This window comes from Asterias amurensis, chromosome 13 (assembly GCF_032118995.1).
Source record: "Asterias amurensis chromosome 13, ASM3211899v1".
Lineage (NCBI taxonomy): Eukaryota > Metazoa > Echinodermata > Asteroidea > Forcipulatida > Asteriidae > Asterias > Asterias amurensis.
The window spans coordinates 9239780-9264522 of record NC_092660.1 but is presented as its reverse complement, the minus strand read 5'-3'; the positions used below and the strand labels follow the sequence as shown (position 1 = coordinate 9264522).

The 24743-nt window shown below is 40.5% G+C and overlaps 1 protein-coding gene across 1 annotated transcript in view; it reads right to left on the bottom strand.

Moving 5' to 3' along the window:
* Positions 1-4945: 4945 nt before the first annotated feature.
* The window catches only part of LOC139946574 (uncharacterized), a 29303-nt gene continuing 9505 nt past the window's right edge, over positions 4946-24743 (bottom strand). The window contains exons 12-33 of the mRNA XM_071944267.1: positions 24108-24273; positions 23483-23626; positions 21650-21871; positions 20960-21177; positions 20451-20542; positions 19663-19946; positions 19160-19286; positions 17961-18225; positions 16545-16782; positions 15910-16014; positions 15298-15525; positions 14047-14472; positions 13440-13610; positions 12676-12852; positions 11455-11628; positions 10704-10817; positions 10186-10381; positions 9465-9625; positions 7926-8144; positions 7453-7698; positions 6625-6778; positions 4946-6216 (exon numbers count right to left, since the gene is read on the bottom strand). Coding sequence (XP_071800368.1) covers positions 5933-6216; positions 6625-6778; positions 7453-7698; positions 7926-8144; positions 9465-9625; positions 10186-10381; positions 10704-10817; positions 11455-11628; positions 12676-12852; positions 13440-13610; positions 14047-14472; positions 15298-15525; positions 15910-16014; positions 16545-16782; positions 17961-18225; positions 19160-19286; positions 19663-19946; positions 20451-20542; positions 20960-21177; positions 21650-21871; positions 23483-23626; positions 24108-24273 — 4411 coding nt within the window. The 3' untranslated portion in view covers positions 4946-5932. The remainder of the gene's footprint in view (positions 6217-6624; positions 6779-7452; positions 7699-7925; positions 8145-9464; positions 9626-10185; positions 10382-10703; positions 10818-11454; positions 11629-12675; positions 12853-13439; positions 13611-14046; positions 14473-15297; positions 15526-15909; positions 16015-16544; positions 16783-17960; positions 18226-19159; positions 19287-19662; positions 19947-20450; positions 20543-20959; positions 21178-21649; positions 21872-23482; positions 23627-24107; positions 24274-24743) is intronic.

Sequence of the window (24743 nt, the reverse complement as noted above, 5' to 3'; positions counted from 1 at the left end):
TTAGCGAGCATTCACACGACACACACACACACACACATGTAAACATACGTCCCTCGTTTGGGTAGGCTTGACTGCATGGACTAAAGTCTACAAGCAAGAGGGTTGAGTTAAAACAAAAACCTTACAGTTAAAAGGAATAAAATAAATCAATTACATTGAAATCTATTTCATTTTAAGTCACATAAAATGTAGAATATTTTACAAACATTTGCGATAACGTAACTCTCATCCCGGCGGCCGGCGGGAAGGGGGTTGCGTTTTCGAAGCTAAAAAAAGAAAAACACGATTCAAATAGCTTTTTGGACGTTAAAAATGCTACATTGTTGAATGGAAATGCTTTATAGATATGAAATTATTGATGACACATACCAAATAATGAATTAAAACATCGAAAAGCTTAGCCAAATGACGTATTCTGCTTCCGAATGAACGATGTTTTTGCTTCAAGGTTTGAGCTTGTCTTGAAATGCAGCGATCCAGCAACGTCGAGTCATATTCGAGTCGAAGAAAAACACAAAGTTCCACGATTCAAATAGAGTTTTTGACGTTAAAAACGCTACATTGTTGAATGAAAATGTTTTTAGATATGGAATTATTGATGAGACATAACAAATGGTGAATTAAAACATCGAAAAGCTTTGCCAGAAGACGTATTCTGCTTCCGATTGAACGATGTTTTTGCTTCAAGGTTTGGACTGGTCTAGCATCCGGCCACGAAACCTACCAGCCAAACGGATCGTTGTCCAGCGTTCAGCAGATATACATCACGTGTATGTACATGTACATGTATATGCATGCTATAGTTCGCCCATTTCTTCCTCCATAGTTCTACACGTGTCAACGCAGCGGTCCCTCGTTACGGTCGCAGGCATTCGGTTCAGACGATGGCTCCCCATGATTATAACATCGATGCGATTTTTTGGAGGAGGTCTCGATCTGTGTTATGAACAACACGGGACCCAGGTAATTTCGTAACATACATAGCATTCACACGACGTGGATTTGCGATTTCATAACATCGATGTTATGAAATCGCACGGGACCCTCGTTTGCAGCGCTCGTGTGAATGGGCCTTTACAGAGGGAGTCGTTTCTCACAGTGTTTTATACTATCAACAGCTCCCCATTACTCGTAAGTCCAAGTAAGTTTTTATGCTAACAATTATTTTTAGTAATTACCAATATTATCCAGTGCCTTTAAAAACAGTGGCATTTAACACCATTATATGACACAAGGTTAGAGATTAATTTCCCCCCCCCCATTTTTATCTAAGGAATCCATCTGCTGGAAAATGGGTCCCCAACAAACCTTGATCTTGGAGTCCCTCCTTTAAGATTTACATACAATAGCAAAGTTGCATCATTACAAAAAGACAATGGAAATTACATTGTGTGAAAAGTATCATTTGTTTGTTTACTTTCAAGCTTCTGCCGACTCATTACGCCCACGGTATTGTTTATTTAACCCATTCGACGAGAAACTGGACTTCAAACAGTAATGTCATCCTTGCCCTATGATGTCATCAAACAACAGGGTTTTCATTGTCTTTCTAGATTATTGGACCATAATGGAGGTGATTATTGAACCATTGTTTGGGGTCAACTTGAACCATAGTTGAACCATGGAGCAATAAACTATTATTGCTCCATGGTTGAACTGACTGTTGTTTTGCATCGATTTTACCAGCTGAAGTGTCTCCATGTAAAATGTTTACGTGTTCAAGAAGTAGTGGTACTAACCAGTCTTGCATAACAGGTAATACGGGTTGCATAATGGGTTGAAGTTTTGGTAGACTTTTTGGTTATTAATCGAATAATCCAGCTTTAGCACAACTCATTTTCAGTCGGATGTTCGTCTTTATAATGATTTATTGGATAAATTTAAGTTTCCTTTAAAGGGAAGGTACACTTTGGTAATTGTCAAAGACCAGTCTTCTCACTTGGTGTACCCCAACATAAGCATAACATAACAAGCCTGAGAGAATTTGAGCTCAATTGGTCATCGAAGTTGCGAGAAAATGATGAGAGAAAAAACACCATTTTTGGACGAATTTGTGTGCTTTCAGATAGGAATATTATTATTAAGTTGAGAAATTAACTTTCTCAAAATCTATGCTACTTCAGAGGAAGCCGTTTCTCACAATGTTTTATACTACTAACAGCTCCCCAATGCTCGTTACCAAGTCAGTTTTTAAGTTAATATTTGTTTTGAGTAATTACCAAACGTGTACCTTCCCTTTATACTTCGGTTATCTGTGTCCAGTTCAATTGAGAAAATAGAATTAGCTGTTGCAATCTGCTTACAAACAAAACGGACCTAGTGGTAATAAGCCTGAATGAAAAAAACACTTAATGGCCAGACGTTTCGACCTTAGCAGAGAGTATCTCGAAGGCTAGAAAGAAAGCCTTTAAAAAGAAAGCCTTCGAGAAAGACTGTCATAAAGGCACAACTTCCTAGAGGTGCTTAAGCACAGGGGCCAATTTCATAGAGCTGCTTAAGCAACAAATTTGCTTAAGCACGAAAATAGCTTGCTTACTTTACACACATTACTGGCCAAAATGTCATGCAATATACATTGCTTGTGACTGGTATTTAGCTGTTGTTTACTTACCATAACAATTGAGTGGAGTCTTGGCCGGTAATCTGATTTTACTAAGCATTATTTCTTTTGCTTAAGCAAAATTTTGTGCTTAAGCAGCTCTATGAAATTGGGCCCAGAAAGTAGCTAAGCACAACAAAATCCACTTGCACAATTTGTGATGGTATCCTGCTCTCGTTTACACTGGACACTATTGGTAATTGTCAAAGACCAGTCTTCTCACTTAGTGAATTTCATTGTATACATAAAACAACCAACCCGTGAAAATTTGAGCTCGATTGGTAGTCGGAGTTGCAAGATTAACTTTGAAAGAGAAAACACCCTTGTCACGAGAAGTTGTGTGCTTTCAGATGCTTGATTTCGAGACATCAAATTCTAAATCTGAGGTCTCGAAATCAAACTCGTTGAAAATTACTTCTTTCTCGAAAACTACGTCACTTCAGAGGGAGCCGTTTCTCACAATGTTTTATACTATCAACAGCTCTCCTTTACTCATAATGCAAGTAAGTTTTTATGCTAACAGTTATTTTGAGTAATTACCAATAGTGTCCACTGCCTTTAAGCACCTCTATGAAAGTGGGCTCTGGCCATAAACAATTCTTTTGGTGTTTAAAGCCATCTGACCCTTTCGGTACAGAAAAAGAAAAAAAAAGTTCACAGATTTACAAATAATTTACAGGGTTTACAGAAGGTAATGGTGAAAGACTTTTCTTGAAATATTAGTCCATGAAATGCTTTACTTTATGAGAAAACGGTAAAACAATATAAATTCTCGTTAGCGAGAATTACGGGTTTATTTTAAACACATGTCATGACACGGCGAAACGCGCGGAAACAAGAGTGGGTTTTCCCGTTATTTTCTCCCGACTCCGATGACCGATTGAGCCTAAATTTTCACAGGTTTGTTGTTTTATATATAAGTTGTGATACACGAAGTGTGGGACTTGGACAATACTGTTTACCGAAAGTGTATAATGGCTTTAATTGAGTAAAGATTACAAAGCATACCACAGTCTGTGGCAGAGCTGAGTAATTTTCTTAGAGAACAATGGGGAAATGGTACTATAGGAACAGGCCCATGACTAGGAATTATTTAAATATAACTTGTTTGTAATTTAATAGCTTTGATTGGCTATAAATTTCCCGTTTTTTTATGGATGACTTCCTATAGTACTTTGTTCCTCTTGTTTTGCTATAAATGTGTTGTTCGTACTTGTTTATGCCTCTTAAGAAGGTCCGGTTTGGATCGAAAGCCAAGGCCAACTCCCTACTAGCTTTGGACCTTTGTATGTAGCAAATAACTATGGAAAGGCGTCCAGAAAAAAAGGTCGATTAAAGCCAAAGTTGTTAATTTACAAACAATGGGGAAGATATATATATTTTTGGGGGGAGGGGTTCAGGTGAGGACTGAGAGCCCAAAATAACAAAAGCTCATCACCGGGTCAGGTATTCTTATCTTATCTACATGTAAGTCTAAACATTGAGAAAATTGAGGTAACCTGTAGGCAGGTGGACCTAGAGAGTATTTCTCCCTCCATGGGTTAACTATTGTTTTAAAAAATTACAAAAATCAGGGAAAAATGTGATGATTCAAAACCCTCCATCCTCTAAACAAGCAGTACAAAAAGTAACACGATGGACTTGATGAACTTGAAGAGGTTTAGAATAATGCACAAAATAGTCAATTACCTGAGATTTCGACCCTAGCAGAGTCTTAAGGCCCGGTCCCACTGCAGCGATAACGATAACGATAACAACACCGAGAGAACGCATTCTATTGGTTGAATGAGCGTGTGCGTATTCTGCGTGGAGCAATTCAACCAATAGAACGCGTTCTCTTTGCGTCGTGATCGTTATCGTTCTTGTAATCGCTGCAGTGGGACCGGGCCTTTACCCTGCTAGGGTTGAAACATCAGGGGTGGAATTCACAAAGAGATAAGACGCATCTTATCTTGAGTTAGGACGAGTTTACTCTTCCTAACTTAGGACGAGCCATACATTTTTTTATGCCTCCTAGGACAAGTCCCAACTCTTTGTGAGATCGACCACAGGCCATTAACCATTTTTTTTTTTGCATTTATACCAAAGGTCCTTTTGGCTGGTAAGCATTTTGCAACAACTTATTCTATTTCTTGTGTTTAGGATACATAAGAAAAAAGCATCGGAACAAAGACATTTATTAAGAGGGAGACCGCCAATATAGGGGTAGATAACTCAGTTGGTTGAGGGCCAGTATGTTAAACCGTTAGTTCCAAGTTCCGCTCAAGTCATTTTTCCTTTATTCGAACCCAAACTAAACCAAATACAAAGAAGACTGTACCAAGCAGACAGGAGATGACAAAAACATCAATGGATATTTTTCGTTCAGGTCTGATAAATAAATTGTTTATTTATTAGTAAAAAAAAAAAAAAATCAAAAAGTACACATTTAAGATTGCTGCTTTAAGTTTTCCTATTTCAATTCCAATTTCCAATACATTTTTAAATTAATTTACATCAGAAATATTGATGAGGTTATGAAGACATGTTTATATTAGTTAGACAAATTAATAAGCACAAACACATACTAATAAGCAAACGCTGAAGAATAAGCATAACAAGACTTAACATACACCAATAAGTGTTAACTGCTAAATTAATAAACTCATTAACCAAAGCTTAGCGTGGCTGACAATTATCTTTGATGGCATTTAATAAACAAATACATAAATGGTAAAGCCCTACACCAATTTTGTTTCCTTTAGAAATTGAAATCATCAGGTTAAACATACACAAATTACATGCGAATATTGCAAATTGCATCAAACAAGTTATGTTCTACGAAACTCACCAAGTTAATTCTGCTGCACATCAAAGGTGGATGGTACAATGTTTGGGCCAACAGTGATATTAAACTGAGGGGAAATAGAATTGCAGCCATGGAGAACAAAAAGTAATAGTGCTTTATAGCTACACCCTTCTTCCCTGTGGCAAGTACAGGAGGGGCTTCTTTGCATTTTGTCCGATAACTCGCTCTAACGCCTGCATGAACAGAAGTTATTTTTCGGATTTTGTAAATGCCTAAAGGTGTGGACATCTAGAGCTGTTTAAGCACAACAAAAATTAGCTAAGCACAACAACAATATGCTTACCAGAAGGAGATTACCCACCAAACTGCCATGTCACATGTACAATTTGTGACAGGTATCCTGCTCATTTTTGTTTAGCGCAGACAATTGTTAAGCAATATTTTTCTGCTTAAGCAGCTCTATGAAATTGGGTCCCTGGTGAGTTACGTAGCACATGAATTTGCAGATTCGTCTCCTGGTGGGTGTCTGTCCGGCAGGCAGATGTCTAGTTCCTGCACTTCACAGCCATCTCTAGAGTCCTCTTGTAGTCGGGACGCTTGTAACCGTACTTGTTGATGATCTGTTCACGGGTGAGTCCCTCGAAGGGGTTGGTTCTTCCCTTCTGCCTGGTGCAGACGAAATCAACGTCGATCGGCTGTTCCTCGACGGGGGTACAGGTTTCGGGGCACCTGGGTACCGGGGTCTTGGTGATGCAGGTGGATTGGTCGCTCTTTGTCAGCCAGATATCTTTATCCAAGGCAAACTCCATGATGGGTGCGCATTCGTCGACTGTAAGCAAAAAAGACAATAAAATAAACCATGACGCTTACAAAAAACATATCTGTTCACTACTTAGATATTCAAAGTATATACTATTTTAAGGGGATGGAATAGACCAATCCGATGAAAGAAAATTGGTAGCGCCCTCTATTGAAAATTACCAACTGTGGTGTCTTTTTGTGCACAATCTAGGCATTGAAGACACCGCAGCAAATGGCGCGTGGTGCTCAACACTTTCGCGTCCAGTGCGCGTTTGATTGGTCAATACATTTGGTAAGCACTCTTTAAATTAATGGCATCTGGAACTAGATGTTTGAATATGCAGTGGTAACACATTCCAGCAACGAGGAGCACCTGTTAGCAAATGCCCTGTCCCCCTCCCCAACTAAACCACTTTTTGCAAGACTCTTTTCTTACCTCTTGCGTGGTCTTCAGAAGCGACCTGGAAGCTACGTCCATACTGTTGGGGCCACTTGTACACCTCTCTGTTTGGTCCGACAAACTCCTCGCTGGTCTCACCGTTGAAGTCTCCGCACAAACCACACTGCAAATCCTTGTACTTCTGGGCCAGCTGTAAATAATCATTACAGAGAAATGCGACTCATTGCAAAATGCCCAGAGGTCAGACGACAACACTTATTGTAGTCGGTGTGAAATCAGCGGTTAGCTTGGTAGGATTCAAATCCACAACCTTGTGCCTGCAGTCTAACCACTGGACCACTAGGACTCACTGAAGCTTCAACAACAGCAGCAGTCCATTACTGAAGACCAGAGCCATGTAAGCACAACTATCTTGCTAAGCACAGAAAACTCTTGCTTAGAAAAAGCAAAAATAGGTACAATATCTTACATTTACCATTGCTGTGACTGGCACCCCATCACTTAGCAAAAGAATGTGCTAAGCAGCATTTTCTGCTTTCTGTATCAGAAGGGTAAAACAATAGACCCTACAATGGGTGCATTCGATTAGCTTCCCTGGGTCGACCCCGGCGTGCCCTCGGTGCGTTCAAATAGCTTTGACGTCATTCCAGGGGCTCACCTCGGTCAGCCCCAAGTGTCCTGCTTGTGTAGTGGGTCACTTATTTAGGAGCTGTCCCCAGGTGCATGACGTCACCACGGGAGGGTGAGTGACAGTTCGATTAGCTCTTTTCAGGGGCTTACTCGAATGAGCACCGCGGGGTCAACACAGGGAAGCTAATCGATTGCACCCTATAACTCCTCCCACCACCAATACTCCACACTCACCTCAATCTTGATGTTTTGTCCATCAAAGAAGACTTTGAGTTCTTGCTCCGGAGCAAACAGCATGATAGAATTTCCGAGCTTGGGGCGGACGATCTGGACCAGGGTCTTGGGCTCGCGGGTCAGGTTCTGTGCTGGGGCGGCAGTGTCGTTCTTGATGTGCTCTCTCATCTCGTCCCACAGATGGTACTCCAGCTCGCTGAAAACGAAACCTTCTTGTGAGCTTGCACTGTCTGACATGTCAACAGGCTGTGAAGCAAGTACAGGGAAAAAGAAACATTGTATTTATTAGTACTATTACTGTTTTATTTGCCTTAACAGTACAAAACCATTTACCCCATTAAAACCTTCAAGATTAATACTTAGTAAGGACGAGTTACTCGTCCTAACTCAAGATAGGACTAATCCTAGCGTTTTGTAAAACTGGCTGTTGTGCCTATGAAGCATTTTTTTCAGAATGGTTGAAATTCAAGTACCCTGGGTTCGGAGGTGTAATCTTTCTCTGGGGCCACAGTCATGATGTGGATCTCTGGGGTGTCGATTGGAACCTTCTTCATGGTTTCGTCTTCCTTAATGATCAGCTTGTGCAAGACGGGTAACTCGGTATTGGTGTCGTTGACCTTGATGACGACCTCTTGAGTGGTTGGATCTGGGATGAACTGGATCCTGGTGTTGTCGAGGTAGACGGTGACAACCTATAAATAATAATATTAATAATAACAGTAATAATGATAATAGTGAACATTTATAACGCGCCATTTCTGTCAGACTTGACACTCCTGGCGTGAGTGAGAAACAGGCCAAAAGAAGTCCGAACTAAAACAACAAACCAATTAAGTTAGGAACTATGGAAGAGGTGGGTTTCTTGAAATTTTGCACATGAGTTCAGCAGGGAGTCTGTTCCAGATAGAAGGGCCAAATAGTACATTAATCAATACATAATCAGTTATAATAACATTAATAATAACAGCATTTAGGTACTTTATGTAGGTTTGTTTATAATAGCGATGATAACGGCCTTGTTTTCAGTCTTGAACCAGTTTATGTGCTGTCTTTTCATGAAATCTAGCTAGCTTTTCCATTTCAGGAGGCGATGCTGAACAAAGTTTTAAAGTCAAGCTTTCAAGATTAGAATTTGCACCAATACACTCATATGCATCCAATAATTGTATAATACATTGACCACACTTTAACCTCCTCTTCTTGGCAATATTTTGAAATGAAGCGACAAAACATTTGAAATATTTTGGGGTAAATTGATAATTCATTTGAAACCATTCTACCTCACAGGCTATGCATAAAGTGGCACCGCTGTTCACTGAAAGGATGTTATGATTGTGCGTATTGACTAGGTGCATTCACCACTCGACATCACAATATAACATGCGTGTAATCAAACATTTTTGGGACCACTTTGGTCCCAGGTACATAGCTTTAAAGACACTGGACCCTATTGGTAATTGTCAAAGACCAGTCTTCTCACTTGATGTATCTCGACATATGCATAAAATAACAAACCTGTGTAAATTTGAGCTCAATCGGTCATCGAGGTTGCGAGATATTCAAGAAAGAAAAAACTACCCTTGTCACACGAAGTTGTGTGCTTTCAGATGCTTGGTTTCGAGACATCAAATTCTAAATCTGGGGTCTCGAAATCAAATTCGATGAAAATTACTTCTTTCTCGAAAACTACGTTACTTCAGAGGGAGCCGTTTCTCACAATGTTTTATACTATCAACCTCTCCCCATTACTCACTACCAAGTAAGGTTTTATGCTAATAATTATTTTGAGTAAATACATGTATCAATAGTGTCCACTGCCTTTAACAGGTGAAGGAAACAAACTTGTGCATTTATAAGGGTCCTGTTCATCGAATACAGCAATATTTGCACAGTCTATAAAAAGGTGGCAAAGTTTATTCCTCTTTCAAAAAACCCCACAGCGGATGAAATAAGAATGGTCAGACGGTAGGAGGGCTAATGTCGGATTGATTGCAACAATATTAGCATCAAACCTTCTTGGTGCTGTCCTGTTCATGGGTCTTGCTGAGGATGACGAAGCGTTCTTTGTTGGAGCAATCCTTGGACAGAATGTGTTCATTCTTGCTCATCTCGTAGTTATACAAGACTTTGTCGAAGGTGATGATGGAGTTATTCCTCAGAGCCTTGCACTGATCTGAAGAAATAGAACATATTGAAGTTTAATTGATAATAATAGATGTTAAGTTTACATTGTGGATAAAATATTCATTTTGGTTTTTACCCATATACACCGATGTGTGTTAGCACTGTACACTCAGTACTTTCCCAAGTCCTGTCGAAAAATCACAGTCATATTACTCGATGCTTAAATTAATTTTTGCTGCTATTGCATCGAAGGATGAGGCACTAAAGGCAGTGGACACCTTTGGTAATTGTCAAAGACCATTACTCTCACAAAGACCATGACCTCATCGACTAACACGGTCGGCCATTTATGGAAGTCAAAAAGGAAAACCACGCGAATTCAAGGCAAATTTGTGTGGATCATTGTATTCTACTTTTAACACATCTTTCCAACTATATGCATTTTATAACAAACGGTTATAAACGCTTTTTATAGACCAACTCGTCTGATCCAAGGCAACGTGTTCCATTAATAAACTTTTCAGGCTATTTATTCACAGAAGGGCAACAACAAAATTAGAAATCATATTAAAGTAGTAAAAATATCATTCTTTAGATAAACCAACTCACTGATATTACGTCCACTCAGCCATTCCTGTCCGTAGCTCTGGACCATGCGCTTCTGCAGGTTGTAGGGGGTCATGATCTGAGAATCCTGGACCATCATCGGGATCCAGACACGGTTAAAGTGGATATCTTCTGTGATGTCTTTGATGGTCATGTTGAACTTCTTCTTGTTCTCCTCCATCTCCCCGGTGAAGAGGATCTAAAAAATATGAAGAAATTGTACAATTTTTGAAACAGTTCATTGAAAGACGGAATTTCACTGCAATATACAACATTTTAGGTGTTCTCAGGCCATGTGCTACCAAGGCTCTTGAATTCACTTCCTGAAAACAACATCTCCCTCTTTCAGCAGCAACTGAAGACACACCTGTTCACACTTGCTTTCCCTACCATTTGACAATTCCCTCTTTTCCATCTTGACCGGCGCCTTTAAATGGTTTAATATCAAATTTATACAGTGCGCCTTTACAAATGCTGTGTTATTATTATTATTGTTATTATAATCCATTCCTACAACTCACCGTCTTGTCAAGGTTGAATACTTTAGCCTGCTTTGTCCTGACGTTCTGCCAAAGCATATTCTTCACCATCTGAATGCCCTGGTAGAAAGCCTCCAAGTATACCCGGCTCGTTTGCTGTGAATGGAACAAATAAACAATTTGTCATATTCAAGTGGGTGTGATTATAGACAAACTCCTCACCACAGACACCGTTTGCTCATTTTCACAGTTTAAGGTTTTTCGTTTTGGCCACTGCGGAATTCGGTGCTTATGGCCAAAGAACTCTGTGCCAGAAAATTGGTCCGTAGACCTTCTCGCAAATACTCGGTATGTGCAGGTTAGGCGTGGAATGAGGTATGCTCTGGTCTAGCTAGTGATCAAGTATGATCGCCAGCTAGGCCAGCGTAAACCTCAATCAACAGTTAGCGCGTGGACAATGGGTATTTGCAAAAAGGTCTATGGTAATTTCACCTGAAAGAACACTGCCCTTGTAAGACCAGAAATTCCTGCTTCCGTAAGCGCCGATTCTTATGGTAAGCAGAGCCATGATATTGGGTCCTGATCCAGGCCCAATTTCATAATACTGTAAGCAGAATATACTGCTTATCAAATTTCTAAAAGCAAAAAATGAGTGGGGCACCAGTCGCAACAATGTCAACTTTATAGAATCTTGGCTGGTAACCTGTTTTTGGTAAGCAAGATTTTCCTGTGCTAAGCAAGTAGTTGTGCACTCAGGCGTTATGACTAATCAGCCCTGATGAAATCTACATACCTCATTGTGAGTGAGTTCGGCATGAACAGCGCGGAGTTCTTCACGTTCAAGACGGAATCTCTTGCAGGCCTCGGTGTACTTGTTGCCGTTTCTAAGGTCCTCCATGCACTCCATCTTGTATGGGGTTTCCTCACTCAGACGTTTCTTCTGCTCCTCTGATCTCTCAACACGGGCCTGTCAAAAAAGAGAGAGAAAATCATGGTCACAAATCAGGTTGTCTTCAATTGGCTATATGCATGTTCCGATGCGCATGATTGGTGCACAGAGGATTCTGTGTGAAATTTAAGTCCATGCAACACTGGCAACCATCATGGTGTGCTGATTTTGAAGCAATGCGGTAAGTAAATTTAACACCTGGGGTGTATTTAAAAAAAAAGTAAAGACTAGTCTTATCTCGACTTAGGACGAGTTACTCGTTCTAACTTAGGACTAGCCATATGTTTTTAATGTCTCCTAGGACTAGTCCTAAGTTAGGACTAGTCCTAACTCTTTGTGAAATGGACCACTGGCATATGTAACATGTAAACTACAGCATGGCGTCCATACTGGCAGCTTGCTATACTTTTTAACTGTACTCGGTTTTCCTAAGATTGCTGTACATTTTTAAGATGGTGTCTGTGCGTGCTATTAGTAAAAAAAAAACTAAACATTCTTCATTGTCTTCTTTACAAAAAGTTGGTTGGATGTTTCCATTAGGTTGCTTTGCTGACAATACTAAGCCCAGTTCATGCTTCCTGCAAATGCAATTGCTATGCAGATTTTGTCGTCACAAATTTGCAACGAAAAGTTCGCTTTAGTTGACTTGTGCTCAACTCCTGCGAAACATTTGCTGAGTAAAAACCCATGTGTTGTCAAAACTCGCCCGCATTCGCATTCGCAGGAAGTATGAACCGGGCTTGATTCAGATTCAGACTCGGATGTCTCCTGCCAACTAGCGTCTTATAGGCAACCTGGGCCCAATTTAACAGAGCTGCTAAGCACAAAAATTTGCCCAGCATGAAATTTCTTCCTTGATAAAAACAGGTTTACCAACCAAAATTCCATTTGTTGTATATTGCTTGTTACTGGTATTCAGTTGTTGTTTGCTTATCCTGAAAATCACGTGGTAATCTGGTTTTTATTTTGGTGGTAATCTGGTTTTTATCAAGGCAAACATTTCATGCTAAGAAATTTTTTGTGCTTAGCAGCTCCCTGTTAAGACCAATCATTTTGGAATCGTACCTTAAGCTGAATCTTCTGGTCAGTTATACAGCTTCTTCCCCACTGGGTGTTGAACTTGAAGAGGACTTTGGGATCTTTTGGTACATCTGGAAGTCCTTCGAATGATTCCAGTTTCTCCTCAGTTGGGAGAGTCATGGCGTAGGCTGGGTGTTCCATCTCACTCTGGATGCAGAGAGTCTGCGAACAAATACATACAAAACTGGGCTAGAAATTTAAGAAGAATGGATCGATTTGGAATACATGCAGTAGAGATGCTTTTGGAGTTGACATCATCTTCATCACCAAGACCGAGTATCGAGCCCACACCCTGCTGCTGACAACACCAGAGTTTTGGTCCGGTCAACTAGACCGCTCGGCCATGACAAGCGTAGTGTTAACACTACCAGACTCTGTCCCCAGTGGACCAGTGGGTATTTCAAGCCTGTATTGCCCTGAAAAAAATCTACAAATGAGCAAAGCTTGTGGACTCCGATGTCACCACCATGCAGCCTAAGTCTCGGTGAGGACCGTGTACGAAATGGCGACTTCGGCTACAGCTACGGCTAGATGGTGCGGGTCTGCCTACTCTTCAACACTGGCAGACGCGCTGATCTAGCCGTAGCTGTAGCCGAAGTCGCCATTTCGTTCACGGCCTTACACTGGGATCAATGGCACTTAGAGCAAGATATCAGATACCTGTTAAAGGTTAGTTTTGCACCAAGTAAAAGCGTTGAATTCTTGAGGCATTAAAATATCTTTCCGCCCAAAAGAGGAAAATTTCTTACCTTGACTTCATCAATGGTGTCCTGGAATTGGTCCTGACGAATGGGATCCCTGATGAATGTTTTCTTGTTGCTGAGAACATCAATGCGGACAGCTTTGTAGAACTCATCCTGCTGGTCCAAACTGATCCGGCTGACCAACTCACGGATGGGCTGGCTTCCCATGGTGGTGATCTAAAATATAAATATAATACTTAACATGAACATTTTTATCAAGCTATTCACCGACATGTTTTGAATTTACATGAGAATGTACGGTTTATCAGGCTTCCAAATCCACAGCATCCGCAGTATTTGCAGAGGTGCCCTTTTGCTTTTGCTGTGGTGACCTTTGCAAAACTCTGGTGACCTTTTCAAAACTAACATTACAAATTTACATTTTCCTCATAGATGTGCCCCTTTTATAAAAACCAATTTCATAGAGCTACTTAAGCAACAAAAAGTAGTGACGCTTACCAGAATGACGTTACCAGCCAAAACAACATGTCACATGTACAAATTGTGACTGGTATCCTGCTCATCTCTGCTTACCAGACAATTATTGAGTAATATTTTTCTGCTTAAGCACCTCTATGAAATTGGGCCCAGCATTTTAAGCTAATTGACTTACATTGAAGTAGATGTGGAACAGCTGCACATTCTTGCCAGTATCTGCGACGATCTGCTGTGTGTGGACGTGCGTGGTATCCCGGACCTCCGAGGACTTGGCGTTGGGGTACCACCAATTCTCAAAGCGTTGGATCAGAGTCAGGTTCTTGGGGTGGATGGGGTAGGGATCTACCAAGTGCTCGCCAGAACGACTCTCGTAAGAGGGACTATTATGTTGACCCTCATGGTGCTTGTCGGAACGTCTACCCTCATGACCGTAACGACGCTCGTCAGAGGTACTGTCAGAGTGAGGTCCATCAACCATATCAGAGGCGCTACCAAAGTGGCTGTAATGACGACGTTCCTCAGATGGACTTCCGGCATGATACTCATGATATTCTTCTGAGCTAGACTCCGTTGTGAAACTCTTCTTCACCAGGTACTTGTCCTAATAAAGGAAAAAGAAAAATGGCACTAAGCATAAATGCTAAAAACAGAAGCCCAGATCTTAGACAACGGTACGCAGATGTTCATGTCCAAGTTTTCATGTTTACTCGCGTATACTGACTGTACTACAAGCGCAGTTTGGCGCACCGATGATGTGGTGATCGTGAAATGATTGTCTTACAGCCAGGCATTTTTTTGAAAAAGTGACGACATGAGCGAATTGCTATTGCATGGAGTTAAATTCTGCTTTATTCACTAACATGTTCAGAAAAGAAATCCAGAGGTCTGGTGTTGAACAAAATTGAGGAGTCTTAAAGGAACACGTTGCCTTGGATCGGTCGAGTTTGTCTTTGAAAATCGTTCTGTAACCGTTTGTTGTAAAATGTATATGGTTAGAAAGATATTGTAAAAGTAGAATACAATGATCTACACAAATATGCCTCGAAATTGCATGGTTTTCTTTTTACCCTGTCGACTAACACGGTCGGCCATTTATGGGAGTCAAACTTTTGACTCCCATAAATGGCCGACCGTGATAGTTCGCGACGTAAGAGGAAAACCGTGCAGTTTCGAGTGATACTTGAGTGGATCATTATATTCTACTTTTAAAACATCTTTCTAACCATAAACATTTCATAACAAACGGTTTCAAACGCTTTTACTAGACCAACTCGTCCGATCCAAGGCAACGTTTTCTTTTAAAATAAGGGCAATTAGGGTCTCCTCTCAGCCTAAAGAAACCTCCCCAAAACCAGAATGCCTAGGATGTCAATCCTAATGACCCCTAAATGACCTCTGATAACCTCTGGGTCGTTGAAGTGTTTACCTTGAACGCTTGGTACTTTGCTTGGGTCCAGTTTTCAGTCTCCAGTTTCACGATGCAAATGACCTGCTCTGGTGCATCCACACCACGTCGGGTTGTGACGTTGACGTCAATTGGGCCGTTGAATAGAAGCTGGGTTGGTCTGTAGGTCCAGCCGCAAGAGCGTGGCACGCGGCGAGTTTTCAGTTCCGTCTCAACTCCAAGGGACTCTTTACCCATGCTCCACTTTTTCTGAAAAAAAAAAAATAAAAATAAAATCTTAGGTGACTGAAACTTAACTGAGTTAATTAAAGTCTGTCCCTAGCCGATATGGCTGCAGGCCAATGTTTATTCTCGGTTTCCTTGGTGTTTAACAAAAGGAATATTTCTATCCCCCCTGGACAGGATGCCAGTCCATCGCAGGTTACTACCAAGATCTTTTTTTAAACACTTAGAAAATAGAAACAACTGTTGCAAACTACTCACCAACCCAAAATATTCTAATGGTCTCATGCTTCATCCTAGCAGAGTCTTTCTCAAAGGTTGAAAGATGTTTGACTCTTCTAGGGTTGAAACGCTGGGCCTTCCCCCAAAACAAAAATTGCACTAACAAAATATGAAGCAGTGTTTTCTTACGGTAACAGGTTTCTTGGCCATCAGCTCTCCCTGGACAAGGCGTTTCTCATAAACGAATCTGTCGTCATCACCAGAGTTTCTGATCTCTGGCTCTGGAATACTCTCCTAGAAAACAAAAAAATAAAAAAATAATATTATTGACCTCTCCAAAGAATTGATTATAAAACATAGACAAACTTAAGACCATTAACCTTTGTTTTGAAAAGAGTGACCTTGTACATTCCAGGTCATTTCCTGGTAGGCGAGATACTACACTGGTATTAAGCCTAGACGTCTGGACGACTACTGAAGTTCATTACTTGACTAGTAGCGCCTCAAGAAAAGCCATTTTGGGTCAACACAAATGCCCCCAATCATATAAAGCCAGTCCATTTTTTGACGTTTCACTTCTAAGTGAAACCCTAACCACCTAAAGGTGGTCCAAAAACATGATCCGAAACCATGTTTGGAAATAGTAAGCCAAGTTTTTCTCAAGTAATCTCTTTTGTTTTGCTATAATGGTGTTGACATTCTTCAGAATAAAACAAGTAAACAACGTTGCGTTTACCTCTGTTGGCTTTCTTTTTGTTTGAGCCATAATAATGTTGACAATTGCCAAGACAAAAAGAAAGTAAACAAAGTTGTGTTTTATATACCTCTGTTGGCTTTTCCGTCATGAGGAAGTTGTAAGTGAAAGGTCTGCTTCGGAGGGAGAGGACCTGGTGCTCGGTGGTCGGGGTATCAAGCTTGGACTTGAAGAGCATCTTGGGAACGTCGACGGTGACGTTGCCGTTCAGAACGGCAGAGGAGTTCAAGGAACCAACCAGTGCGAGGCCGGTCCTGACGGTGTCATCAAGACCAACGGTCATCTTGGCTTTCATGGTGACGGCAACTCTGCATTGGATAAAGGCGATAAAGTACGAGAACTTTAATCAATCAATCAAAAGTAATTTAAAACCAAAAGATTACTCTAAGGCGCTGAGGCACAGTTGAATGGTTAGTGTGCCTGCTGGAACAGGTGAGCTTTACAGGCAGTGGACACTATGGTAATTAGTCAAAATAATTATTAGCATAAAACCTTACTTAGTAACAAGTAATAGGGAGAGGTTGATAGTATAACATGGTGGGAGAATTGGCTCCCTCTGAAATGACGTAGTTTTCAAGAAAGAAGTAATTTTCCACGAAATTGATTTTGAGACCTCAGATTTAGAATTTGAGGTCACAAAATCAATCATGAATGCACACAACTTCGCGTAACAAGGGTGTTTTTTCTTTCATTATTATCTTGCAACTTTGATGACCAATTGAGCTCAAATTTTCACAGATTTGTTATTTTATTCATATGTTGAGATACACCAAGTGAGAAGACCGGTCTTTGACAATCACTAATAGTGTCCAGTGTCTTTAAGGAGTGTCTTGAATGAGGTAAGTAAGCTGGAATTTCTTATTTGTTTCTTATTCCACATTTTGGGGCCTTACACAAAAATGATATTTCTCTGCAAAAATTTTGGAAAAGTGATTTCTTTGCACAACTAAAAAGGAGCAAGAGGTAGACTAATGAAGATGTCTTTGCTGAGATCTCAATTTAAGAATGTCCTGGGTTTGTCTTCTGCCATCTGTATAGCCTCTAAAAGACTTCAATCTTTTATGAAATTTTTATATGTTTTTTAAAGAGAAATTGCCTAACAATCATCAAGAGGCCACTCTAAGGCAAAGGCCAAATCTGAAAATATTTGGGCATCAACCCAAAAGAGGCTGTTGCCACCTACATCTTAGGCAGAAAATGAGTTACCCCGTTCACAGTTGGTAAGGATGTAGGCATAGGTATCATCTACTAGGAGCCAATGGCATAAAACAGAAGAGTGGAGATGATGGTTGTAGATTAACAGGGGTGGATTTCACAAAGGTAGTCCCAACTTAGGACTAGTCCTACGCAATGCTAAGAGATAGGACCAGTCCTAAATTAGGATGAGTTACTGGTCCTAACTTAGGACCAGTCCGTTCTCTTAGCATTGCTTAGGACTAGTCCTAAGTTAGGACTACCTTTGTGAAATCGACCCCAGGGCTTTTACCTTGGTTTAACTGATCCAGCAACGCTGATATTGCTCAGCTTTCCATTCTTGGTTCTAAGCACCTCAGTCAGGGTAGGTGTCATGCGAGCCTTGCCAGAGATATCCAGGGCCAGGACGGCAGCGGTGTCGAAGGAGATCTTGAGGGGAAGTCCAACCTGTGTTGGAATCTTGTGCATTCCTCGGCCGAGACTGAAGATCTTGCGGTAGGAGTACGGCACTTGGCTGGTGAGGATCTTATTCTCAAGCTCTTGCATCTTCTCAGATCCTTTTTACAGACAGACATAAGATACAATCATTACAGTGGGGAAAAACAAAAACACTTGCTTCTTTTTGTTTGAGATGCACTTGTGTCTCTAAATTATCCTGAGTCATATCTTCAAAGCAATTTAAGGACTTTAGGAAATTTTTTCTTCTTACAGGATTTAAATATTTCCATATCCTTTTCTTTTTGTCCCTAAGGTATCATTTATTTCACTGGTAAAATTCTTTCACATCCATCAACTTACCTGTAAGGTATGACTGCTATCCCCCACAAGTTTGTGCCTCTCTTGTTGCTTAACGTTGCCTTCAAGCCATTCCCTTACTGAATTTACTTCTTTCAAGTCATTCCTTACACTATCAGTTAGTGTATATACTTCTTTCAAGTCATTCCAAAACAATGGTTTGTCAATACTAGACCCCTTCCCAAATCACTCTTCTTCCTTCTTCTTACTTCTTTCAAGTCATTCCAAAACAATGGTTTAGTCAATAGGCCTCTTCCGAAATGACTCTTCTTCCTTACTGAAATTACTTCTTTCAAGTCATTCCTTAACTCAAATTATCAGTTACTGTACTTACTTCCTTCAAGCCTTTCCAAACGATGTTTTTTTCTCATTACTTGGCACCTTCCTAAATCAACGCTTTTCGTTGCTGAACTTACGTCTTTCAAGTCATTCAAAATGATGGTTTTGTCATTACCCTTCTCAAATCACTCTTCTTCCTTACTGAATTTACTTCTTTCAAGTCATTCCTTAACTCAAACTATCAGTTACTAAACTTCACTTACTTCCTTCAAGCCATTCCCAAACAGTGGTTTTGTCAATAAGCCCCTTCCCAAATCACCCCTTTTTCCTTTTTGAACTTACTTCTTTCAAGTCATTCCAACAGGGCAGTTTTGTTACTGACTCAACTCAGAGTATTTAATCAGTTACTAAACTTACTTCCTTCAAGCCATTCCCAAACAGTGGTTTTGTCGATGGTGATTGTCCTTAGCTCATTTCCAAACAGCTTCATGTAAGCTGAAGCCTTCGCCATGTCAACAGTGGTGTCCACCTTGGTTGTTGGTAGCTAGACATCAAACGCAAAAGAAGAAAAAAACAAAAACAATTAGTGAGCTTTTAGGATTCAAAAAGAATTGACAGGGGACAAAGTCTTCAACGCGCAAATATATTTTTTTAAAAGGATTTGAAACTTTGCATTGTGGGAGTATAATTAGTTGAGGTATGCGGTAGCACCATGTGTAAATCTCTTTTTAGTAATGTTGGTACTTCATCTACCAGTTCTTTTCAGAACCAACACTACTCAAAAAGAGATATTCACATGGTGCTACCGCAAGCTTCACCTAATTCAAGGAATATAAGTAGAAAAGCGAAGGCTGAAAATTCTATCAAATTGATCATTTTTCAAGTATTCTGTCAAACACAGCTATACTGTAAAAACATACCACATTATCGAGATGCTCGAAATCTCTCTCGACGATAGACTTGTCGTTGTACAGGCGTCCGTTGTTCCTCAGGAGTTTCTCCAGTTTGGGGCTCGCTGGTCTGGCCACGCCTAGAATCTTCTCAGCAATGTCGCGCAGACACTTGGCGTGGAATCCCACCTCCATCAGGTTCATCTGCCTGTTGAGGATGGTTGCTCCGAGCTTGACAGCGCCGCTGACTGGGAAAGGTGAAGTCGGGGTACCGATCATGGACGCCTCGGTAGTCAGAGCAACTTTCTCTTGGACTAAGAAAAACAAAACCCAAACCTCTGATTAAACAATTGTTTGTTTAAATGTCTGTTCCATGTTTAACCCTCTCAGAATCAAACCTTATCTCACTAAAAAAGCACCTTGGAATAGACAACTAGAATAATTACGATGACTAGAGCAAGGTAGTCGGAACGTTGAGACCAATTCAAGAACTGACTCCGCGTTAGTGCAGTTAACAACGATCCTATAAGCTAAAGTAGTAGTCCCAGCCTATTTTCGTTACCATCCGCCAAGGTAGTAGATAAAAAAGCAGGACAGTTCTTTTCAGAACTGAGAAGTCTCCTGAACAATCCGATAAATCTACTGCGCGATAGTAGAATATAGAGAGACAGTTCTGTAAAAAACAAACTCTACCTGGCAAGTAGATACACACATGGTGTTACCGCAAACCAAATATGTAGAGAATAATGAAGCTCTACACAAATGCCTGACGATTGACAAATTAATTGATTGATTGATTGATCTGATCTGAGACTTACCTGCATTGAGAGACCACATGAACCTCTTGGAGTATTGCATGCCTTGGACAATCGGCTTCAGGGTCAGGAGTGCCTTCTTAGCCACCTCAGTCCTGTGGTTATCAAACATAAAATGTAGAGGGTCAAGATTTTTTCTGAGTCATTCGATTCATACAAGCCAGGTATTCCTAATGGACCCTGCAAGTCTTAAAGATAGGGTCATAGATTTTTTTTTTGCCAACGTAGTGTCATTCTTCTGACAATGACTAGAGCAAGCAAGTCAAAACGTTGAGACCAATTAAGAACTCACTCCGCCGTAGTGAAGTTAATAACGATACACCAAAAGCTGAAGTAGTAGTCCCGGCTGCTTTTCTACCTTTCGCCCAGGTAGTAGTTAAAAAGCTGGACAGTTCTTTTCAGAATTGAGATGTCTCCCGAATTCAAAAAATCAACACCAACAATATTAGTATATAAGGTAAATCTATTTGATGATAACATTTCATGCACAAAAAATCTGTTCTTGGACTCACATGCCGATCTTGCACAGTTTGGGGTTCTTGACCAGTCCATCAAGGTGGGTGTAGATGAAGCTGATGACCTGCTTGGATTTATCCTTCTGAAGGTCAGTCACAATGAACTGGACATCGTCCAGCTTGGGCTCACAATCCATGATGATTACATAAGATGCAATACGGATCTCGTGATCCTCGTCAACGTCTTTAACGAATGGCATCAGAAGAGAGATTACCTGGGGGTGAGACAGAAAGAAGAAGATAAGTGTTGGAATGGCAGTGTTGTCCAGAAGTGTTGGCTGCCGGCAACTTCGGCGACGATTTTGCCTGCTTCTTGGTCCCTTGCACCACACAGCATCTAGAACCCCAAAACAATTCTGCTGCCTTTAGGCAGGCCTCGGACCCCAAACAGTGAGGGCCCCTCTCGCCTAGTCCTTCGACAAGGCTGGCTACTTATATTTGTTTATCTGCTACTTCTAAAACTGTGGACAACCCTGAATCGGTGTGTGCGTCAAAACTGTTAAAGATCTGCCAGCAAGCACTTCTAAAGTACAAGTGTAAGTGCTTGTTCTATAATTGAGTAATTTGTTTTTACAGATTTGTTATTTTATGCATATGTTGGGATACACCCAGTGAGAATACTGTTCTTTGACAATTACCAAAGGTGCCCAGTGCCTTTAACCTGACTAAATTGAATAGATTGCTCACTCTGTGTGTATGTTCCTTGCAGACACGGCGCAGTGAGTAGATAGCCTGAACTCTGAGATCAATGTCAGCCACTTCATGCTTGATCAGCTCGCTGATTCTATCGATGGAATCTGTCTGAGACACTGGGGTCTTCTTGAGGGCGAGACCGGCGTTACCGATGGCCTTCAGGAAGAAGCGTTTCTCATCATTGGGGCTATTCTCATCGATTCCTTTAAGGAGACGCTGAATAAGAAAATGTTGATACCCTAAGTTAACGTAGGGTCAAACCAAAGTTAATATCCTTTATCCCCGATGCAAACTTCAATCTATCAAAACCTTGTGGTACCTGCTGCTAAAATATAGGATTCGAACTGCCTCTAGCTACCGGGCAATCTCGGTGGTCTAGTTGGTATGACAGTGCTCTAGAATTGCAAAGGTCGTGGGTTTGAATCCCACCTGAGTAATATGCCTGTGATTTTTTTTGTTGTCACAGAGCTCAGAAAAGTACTGAGTATACAGTGCTAACACATATTGGTATATATGGGTAAAACCCAAATTACTATTCTTTATCCCTCGATTCAAATTTCCATCTACTTAAGTTAAATGTTGGTATTTTGGTAATACTACACAGCCACAGGCTACTCGAGTGGGATTCGAACCCTGCATTCTAGAGCATTGTTGAGTGTGCACAATGGTTAACTAAAGGTTGACCATTTGCACTCGAACCCAGGCTGGTTGACCATTGGTTGACTACTGTGGTCGACCATTTGGAACCAGCCTCCAGCCCATGGTTTCTTCACTGGTCCCAACAGCATGTTCCATTCTAACCAGTGACACTAACGGGAAAAGACTGAGGTTGACTCGACTTCCAAATGAATCGTTCGAGTGAGTGCATCACTGCGCATATGCGTTGCTAGTCTGTGGTCGACCACTGGTGGACTAAATGTGCGCACTCGAACTTGCTCCTACAGAACTCAAGGTGTATCAACAACTATCCTTGGCCCAGTTTCATAGAGTCGCTTAAGCACAAAAAGTTGCTAAGCACAACAAAATTATGCTTAACAGAACAGGGTTACCAGCCAATAAACCATGTCACGTGTACAATTTGTGACTGGTATCCTGCTCATTTCTGCTAAGTAGAGAAGTGTTGAACAATATTGTTTGCTTATGCAGCTCTATGAAATTGGGCCCTGCAAGTGATAACATGAGAAAGTCTACAAGAATTCAACATGAACATTCACTTGTGACTAAAAAAAGGTCACTGTGCCAAACATCACGGACGTTGAAGTCCGCAAAAGGCGTTTTTTGTTTTTAAAATATTTTAAGACATTAATTTCCTACTTAATTTATTCATTTACTTTTTCCGCCTTCTCTTGCCTTGTTTTAAATGACTCATCTATTTGCTTGTGGTTTATAAGTCGTCTGTTGGTTTATTGCATTCCATTGTTAAACTTCTCGTTGTTCCATATTTTTGCCATGTTCTTGCTGTATTTTTATCTGAATAAATTCAATGAATCAACTGGTCCATTTCACAAAGAACATCCTAACTTAGGACTAGTCCTAGAAATTTTTAGTAGTTATTCAAAACTTAAGGCTAGTCCTAAGTTAGGACAAGTAAAGCCCAGTTCATACTTCCTGCAAATGCGATACGTATGTTGACGTCACAAATTCGCAACGAATAATTCGCAGGGGTTGAGTTGTGCTCAACTCTCTTGCGAATATCGCGTGGAAAACAGAGTTGTGATGTCAAATTCGAATCGCATTCCCATTCGCAGGAAGTATGAACTGGGCTTTTAAACTTTGTTCTTACTCGAGATAAGACTAGTCTCAACTCTCACCCCAGGTTTCACTTACCAATGAGTACTCATTGAGCTTGTCCTGGGTGCAAATCTTGTTGACCTTGCATGCTTTGTGAACCAATGACCCAAAGGTCAACCAGCAGGTCGTCTTGATGTCTTTAGCATCATCCAGTGACAGGGTATGACCTCTGCACAGTCGCTACAGATAGAAAAAAAGGTGGAACTGTTAGTAGGATTTGAATCTTTGCATGGCGAAAGTATAACATGGTAACACCATGTACATTATTTCTTTTGAGTAGTGTTGATTCTGAAAAGAACCGGTGTTAAACGACGTTACGATCACTCAGCTCTGATCGTCTTCAGGAGAAATGCTGAGTTGTTAACCACCAGTTCTTTTCAGGCTAGTTCTTTACACTGTTTTAAGTCTCTGTTGAAAACTCATTTGTTCGAAGCTGATTATTTGTGTTCTGCTTATTTGTAATTGTATCTTTCACTCATTGTACATTTTACTGTTCTCTTTATGCGCTTAGAGGCTTTTGCACTACACGCTTTACAAATTGCTTTATTATTCGTATGATGATTATTATAATTATTATTATTACTATCTATTGTTATTAATTTATAATTTTGCCTAGAAATAGGCTACATTGAAAAAAAAGACCCCAATCTAACGGACTTACCAAGACTTTGTCGAGCATCTTCTCTGTGGGTTTGTTGATGAGAGCTATGGTGCTCAAGACTTGGCTTGCCTCTTCCTTAACGATATGACGCTCTTCGATCTCATCGGTCAATATCTCAACAGCTTTATCATTCTCTACCTGCAAGATGGCGTCCAGCACAATCTGCCTACAGACACCAAAATAAGGAAAAAGGATTTACTTCAAAACAAAACAGAGTCATCTAAGGGTTGTGTCACACGAGGCAATTTACAGGCAACCAATTTCAGTTCCATTCTATCAGAAGAGAATCCATTCACATTTGAATATTCATATATTAAGTTAAGGAGAATGGAAGAGAAAGTGCAGATTCGTGGATAGAATGTACGAGCGAATACATTGTAGTCACGAATCTACACTCCATAGTCTTAAACTCTGACTTAAACTATTTTCCCCCAATGAGAGAGTAGATGTCTTATGTTTGTCTGTCCTTTTGTTTGCATGTCTGTCTGTATGTTTTGTTTCTTTGGTTGTCTGTCTGTTTTTAAAAGCTTCTGCTTATTAAAACAGCCCCATACTTTGTTACATTTATCCTGTTCACTGTTACTTAATTTTTGTTACTTTACTTCATATGTACTTGTCAATATTTGTCAAGGAAGT